The sequence below is a fragment of the Sycon ciliatum genome, chromosome 1 (genome assembly GCF_964019385.1).
Source record: "Sycon ciliatum chromosome 1, ocSycCili1.1, whole genome shotgun sequence".
Lineage (NCBI taxonomy): Eukaryota > Metazoa > Porifera > Calcarea > Leucosolenida > Sycettidae > Sycon > Sycon ciliatum.
In genome coordinates, this window is record NC_088643.1 from 12,035,467 (window position 1) to 12,042,502 (window position 7,036).

At 46.1% G+C, this 7,036-nt stretch overlaps 1 protein-coding gene across 1 annotated transcript in view; it reads right to left on the reverse strand.

Annotated features, from left to right (window-relative positions):
• Positions 1 to 1,872: 1,872 nt before the first annotated feature.
• The window catches only part of LOC135811665 (uncharacterized), a 19,777-nt gene continuing 14,613 nt past the window's right edge, over positions 1,873 to 7,036 (reverse strand). Inside the window, exon 4 of the mRNA XM_065324935.1 lies at positions 1,873 to 3,007. Within this exon, the coding sequence (XP_065181007.1) occupies positions 2,998 to 3,007 (10 nt within the window). The 3' untranslated portion in view covers positions 1,873 to 2,997. The remainder of the gene's footprint in view (positions 3,008 to 7,036) is intronic.

A 7,036-nucleotide genomic window follows, 5' to 3' on the forward strand; every position in this document is an offset into this window, starting at 1 on the left:
ATTACTCCCTCAGTCCCTGCCCCCCCCCCCCCAACAACAGAAAAGAAATACTCCCTGTTTCCAGCAGTCCACTTGCATACCAGTGTCATGGTTGTTGTCTCTTCTGACCATGAATGTTCCTATAGGTATTGTCTGATTCTGATCCAATGCACTACAATGCCCTCAGTTTGGTGAGTCTGCCATTCGATGATGCCGAGACCTCTGGTCAGTTGAGCCTGGCAGGCCCGGCCTACCAGCACCGTCTCACTGGTGACTCCATGCTAGCCTCATGTGCCTGGCGGTGAGTTTGTGTACCTCGTAAAAAAACTGATATTATTTTTTGTTTTGTGTTGGCTGCTGCTACGCAGGTTCAACCAGAACTTTGGCATGCTGGGGATCTTTGATTTTCTGTATGGCACGGACAGTCGCTTCCGTAAATCAAAGTCGTACGAGCGCCATTCCATGCTACTTGGCACCACCCCAGCCAACGTTCTGATTCCGGACGAACCAAAGAAATGCCAGTAAAAGGTCAAGTCGGCAGTGCATGTGCGTGTGTGCACCCTCACTGCTGTTGCTAGTCTCCTCACAGTCCACCCTTGACCGTCCCATCCTCCAGTTTCAATGCTAGTATTGTCACTACTCTACATGTATGTGTATTGTAGCATACCCACCATCAATGCTAGTCACATGGCAAATTCCACTTAGCTACCGTGACTACTTCAGGCATGCCTTTGATATTATTATTTTTATTCACATAGCTATGGGTTTTTTTTGTGGCAAATTCACTAGTGCCCTAGCTCGGCCCAATCTGTGTTCTATCATGGGTGGTTAAATAACGACATTGCATTGTTCAATCTTCCAGTCCTATCAGTGACAACTCTCATAGCCAATGTGCATTGTTTCCGACGGCCATCACCAAGAAGTTATGTTCTCTTTCTCACCTAGGGCCGTTCACAATTTGTTTTCCATTTCAATTTCCGCCCTTTCCACCATCCTGGAAGCATGGAGAGAGACAGTACCGGTATTATGATTATTATAAAGTTACAAGCAGGGCATTGGCTATGTCATCACTCATCAGTACTACTTTCCAGCTATACTGCTATGACATCACTACTACTTTCCAGCTGTCCTGCTATGACATCAGTACTACTTGCTCCCAAGTCACTCTGTTTTCTGTACCCGACTACCGGTACTTAATTGTGTCACTATTCAAGGTACTTTATACTTGAAGTACTACGCTTACTTCATACAAAGTGTTGAAATATGAAGCCTGAAATCACATGCAGTCTAGGCGTGCCTGTACGATACCGGCATGTTGACACTGCAACTTGCTGTTGGCACCACCCCCCCCCCCCCCCTTGAACACTGTATGCCACTGCGCTCGTGGCAAATCCAAACTACACTAGTATCTGCTCATCCAAATCCAGAGGGCTCAGATACCCCCCCCCCCCCCCAAGCACACGTTACCATACTCTTGTGACTGCCCATGAGCACGGCCAGTGATCTCTGGGGGTATTTCCGCAGAATCAGGGTCCGTGACTTTTGCCACCTCCATTTATCTACAATTCAATGTCCTGTCGTGGACTATGAAATGCGTTGAAGAGTCAAGCGGCCACTGGGCACTGGCCTTGCAGTCGTGAGCACTGCTGGTCCATTTTTACAGTGTGCACATAAACTATAGTGTGTGTACGTGCAAACAGAAGTAAGGGTGCTGGTCCCGGTCATCCCATCTGATTTCAATGTTCACAACAATACATTGTAGATCTTAACCATGGTAAATTTGATCATTACAACATTGCAGACTGCAGTGCATATTACTGATGGTAACTGTTGCAACTTACACTTAGTGACTGCATGCTTGTGGCACACGACAGTCACAAGCAACACGAGGAGTAATTATGGTTGGTAGTTATCATTACGAAGGTAAACAAGAGAATGGCCCGAGCATGCCCAGAGCAACCAGGTAAGGGCCAGCAGCCATGATGAGAGAATACCGTAGACATGCGCGAATGGAGATAATGTCGTACGAAGAAGCAGCGAGAGAGAGAAGCATGCAGCGACGGCATGTAAATGCAGTCTATAACAGTAACATAATGCAAAATACTGGCAGAGGTAGGATCCCGGTCATGAGCTTGTAATGAATGGGCACACTCTAGTTTGGCAGGGTGTACCCTTGAGCATGTATATACTCAAATAACAAACAGACACACACACACACACACACACACGCACACACACACACGTGCATGCACATCCATGCGCACCCCCCACACACAAACACACGCACACAAACACGTGCGCACACGCGCACGCACGTACATACAACCACATTGAACCTGGGACACATTGCCATGTTCAGGCAGGATAGGTCCTGTGGTCTACTGAAAACCCGGCCACAATTGGAAACGTGGAAGGAGCTGCAGTGTGTGTGTGCTAGGGTCGAACTATGGCTACATTCACGATGCTTCATGACTTGGCATGGTAGCAGACAACGGGCATTTCTTGCTTGCCAAACAAATGCTAGCATTGCTGCTAGATTTCAATACTGGAGTAAAATATGATGTGTATCTCAAAGATAGTAGCATGAACTTGTATGTACAGGGTATGGCTGACACTGCTATGGCAATATACATTCGAGTATAAACATTTGTAGAGTAGAGTTTTGCAGGTTTAACTGACATACCGGTAACTATTCTGTACAGTGACTAGTGTAAAAACAGTAGGTGAGAGTAGACATGAACACATTCAGTAAAACTGATACCACAGTAGACTGGACTAGACAGTACATGTAGTTCAGTTGATCATTATATCTACATAGTAACACAACACTGTGTGTCATAGACAATCTGTATACATCATGTCTATACAAGTGATGTCACAGTGTTGTGATCAATGACAGGTAGTGTGCTGTTGGAGTATCTCTTACTGCAGTAGCTGGTGGAAATGATCCCTGTCCAGTGCTGGTCAAGTTCTCCAATCTCAACTGCTAAACACTATCCAGTAGAGATCCTCAGAAGCTCACCTCGCCCTGGAGAATGTACAACAGAGAGGGTGCATACACACGTACACATGCATGCATGCAGACACGCACACACGCACGCGCGCACACACGCACGCACGCACGCACACACACACACAAACACACACACATTGACAACTCTCAAAGCATGTCGAGTCCTTTCAGAGAGGCAATACTATTAATAGGACATTCCAGTTCTTACAACAAACTGAATGGTAGGTGGCAATGAGTACAAGCAATGTGGCTCTTCCGACTTAAAGGGGCACTCCGGCTTCATTTTCGACGCCGAGTTTTCGATGCCAAGACGAAGGTTGGTGAAAGAGAAGACCACTCGAACAAGAACGAGTCTCCAGAAGCGATCGAGTCGAGCAGGAAGACGACTTTTGAATTTCGCCGAGCGAGCGCTGATGACGTAATGAGGGATTAGCTTGCCAGTGGAAATGCATCTGCGCACATACATTTCACATACTTTTTGGCCAATTTTCAATCGAAGAGGAGGTTGTTTTCTATGTTCTCTCAACATCGTGAGCGATCCCGTCTTCTATACCCTTCCAGGTACCCTCAAGGTCCTCCAGAGGAGAATTTATCTCCAGCGAAGCGTTGTTGATCCGCTAAATTCGTCTCGAGACATATTCACCCAGTGCAGTGCTGATAAATGTAGAATGTTGAATCTGTGATAATTGTTGACGATGGAGAGAGAGGCTGATAGCCGCTGTCGCAGGGAGAGTGAAGCTGCTGGAAGTAACAACGGGGAGCCCGTTTGTATCACCTGAACAACCAGACTTCAAAGCAGCTTGACCAAATCGGAGGGTGCCTCGGTGCTTATCGTGAATATTACACCGACATGAATTACTACAAGTACACTGGTGAGTTTTTATCTTGTTTTGTTCGTATGCTAGTACCCTGGCCTGGAGTTCTCGTTAGCAAATTCCTATTCCCTGGCGTTTTCTAAACATTCCGTGTAGTACTGAATACGTGATCAAGTATTCCGATTTGGGTAGATGTGGAATGTGGACATGCATTTTATTAAAAAAATTCTATTTTCCCAATAGAGCGTTTGTAGTGAAATTCAAATGGTTGCCCAAATACAACGAAATTGATTCTGCTGTTCTACAACTTGTACTGAAATCCAGTCAAAGTAAAAATGATTCTTCATGACAGTTGGGGTCAATGAAATCTGATCCAGGCATAACGAATAGTAACGCCTGCCACCCCGAGAACGAATGCCCATTTGGTGGGGGATACCTAAGTACTCGAAAGTGGTGCGTGTTTCAATGTGGCATGGAAGTTTTATAATATGATCTCTGGTCAATGCAACATATGATAGCCATCATGAATTGCAGGCCTCGAACGCAACTCAGACCAGAATTGGCAGTTCCCTAAGTTTATAATTCCATGGCCCCAGCTGTAGTTATAGAAGTTTGTTTGCACATTATTCTTATAGTCGATAGGTACTATACTAATGGCCACAAACAACGGCAGTTCAAACTTCACTGACGTGTTCATGAGCTGAGAGATTTCTCTCCACTAACGTTATTTCTGTTGTGCATACAGGTCTGTCCAATATGCATTGACGGTATTGGGTATGGTATCTGCTCTGAGAAGGGAATCGCTGGAGCCACAGTCCAACTAGACAGGCTTTCAAGAAACAGAGAGGATCCATCTTTCCAAGCTGATACCTGTGTACCGACAGAATTGTCACGAGATACCTTACGGACTACGTGTGGTGTGTACTTCATAGTACTCCTTCGACTACCATCTAGAATCAAGTCGACTGAAACAAGTTCAAACAACTCTGGCTTCAAACTAGCCGTCGATTAGACAAACAAGACATTCTCTGATATGCTGGAGCACTCTGACAACTCCCGACATATTCCTAACGATTGCCACCGCTTATAAATATGTAGAGTGCTGATTGGAATGTGCTCATAATCTCAACAATTCAGTGCTATAATTATTTGAACAATGTGTTAAAAAATTATTTCACTTTTCCTTCCATAAATGTTGTATCCACATATAATCCACAGTGCTCCAAAGTTTCAGAGTTCTCAGGGTATCAAACAAAATTAATGAGCGTTAGCATGCTAACGCGAGTTAGCAGCCAGCCCAGCGAGCTGGCCCAACCTGCACGCATGCGCGAGTCACGTGGGCACGCGCCCTTCAATATCCTGTACAATGTCTCTTTCATGTCATTGCTGTTTGGACTTTCGAGCGTGCAACTTGCGGAACAGGTGTTCCCGAAACAATTTCCTTCCCACCCTCCCACCCACTAGCTCAACTCATGTTTCTGGCGCACACATGACGGTATCTGTATAGTCCATGAGAATATATGCTCTCAACTGGTTATGCATCTCTATATATCTAGCATTTGGCGGCTCTATTCAGAGTCATTGGCGGCTCCATGCGGAGGCATTGGCGGCTCCATGCGGAGTCATTCGGCGGCTCCATGCGGAGTAATTGGCAGCTCCATGCGGAGTAATTCGGCGGCTCCATGCGGAGTCATTCGCTGGCTCCATGCGGAGTCAATTGCCGGCTCCATGCGGAGTCATTCGCCGGCTCCATGCGGAGTCATTCGCCGGCTCCATGCGGAGTCATTTGCCGGCTCCATGCGGAGTCATTCGCCTGCTCCATGCGGAGTCATTTGCCGGCTCCATGCGGAGTCATTTGCCGGCTCCATGCGGAGTCATTTGCCGGCTCCATGCGGAGTCATTCGCCTGCTCCAAGCGGAGTCATTTGCTGGCTCAGCTGCGAGCCATTATACCAGTTGCTCGAATCGGCACTCCCAGCTTAATGCAAAACTCGGTTGCTCTGTTGTGAGGTGGGGGGATGCTAATTTCAAATACAGTGAAATTGTTCGTGGACATTATAGCGTAACTAATTTACTTGTAGTTGCCTGGTCCTTTTCTTTGCTATAAATTAATGCTTTGCTCTTTAGCCGCCTGCGAGTCCAACAGTGAAATTATTAGTTCATATTTATAATGTGGGTATGTGGGAGGGGGTTGAACATATTTTTTATATAAGGGACCTGCAACTGTAATACCACAGTACAGTAGCCGGCAAATATGTAGAAAACAGAAATGCATGTTCCCATCATTGTACATGGACGGGCGCAGCAGGCCGAAGCTATCAGCCAGAATAGGATTTACAATCACTTAGAGATACTTGAGCTATTCCAGTATTCTCCGTGAGCTGTCCCATTCCACAATGGTTCATGCCACCATTATTTCTGGTAGTATCCATGTGCATAGCTCCAAGACCATCTCGGATTCTTCAGCAATTTGTGCCATGGCAAAAGACAATGCTTGACTCGGTCACTGGGGCTGTCAAACTTCCCATCACAAATGAACTTCAATTTCTCATCTGTTTCAAGTATATGTACTGCCATGACTCGACCATGCTTCATCCACAGCTGGGCGAAGATTGTGGCGTTGAATTCCATAGCGCACCTTCTTGCTGCCATGCAGGAGTATGTTGAGAGAAGTGAACATATTTTTACTAAAAAACAACAGCCACTGAAGAGGATAGCAATAGCCTTGGGTGAATTTCCTGCAGGTACACGTTGTTGGTAGGTCTACTGGTCGGTCTCCGTATCGTCAAGTTCAGAAATCACCTGTACTACACATCTTGTAGAAGGGATCTTGATGGAATAATTTTCTGGTCATAAAATTCACTAAACTGAGGGCGAGACAAATAGTCAGTACTCCCCGATTCCGTCAAGCTGCTTTGAAGTCTGGATGCACATGGGATGCTAACAAGCTCCCCGTTGTTACTTCCAGCAGCTTCACTTTCCCTGCGACAGCGGCTATCAACCTCTCTCTCCATCGTCGACAATTACCACAGATTCAACATTCTACAATTATCAGCACTGCACTGGGTGAATATGTCTCGAGACGAATTTAGCGGATCAACAACGCTTCGCTGGAGATAAATTCTCCTCTGGAGGACCTTGAGGGTACCTGGAAGGGTATAGAAGACGGGATCGCTCACGATGTTGAGAGAACATAGAAAACAACCTCCTCTTCGATTGAAAATTGGCCA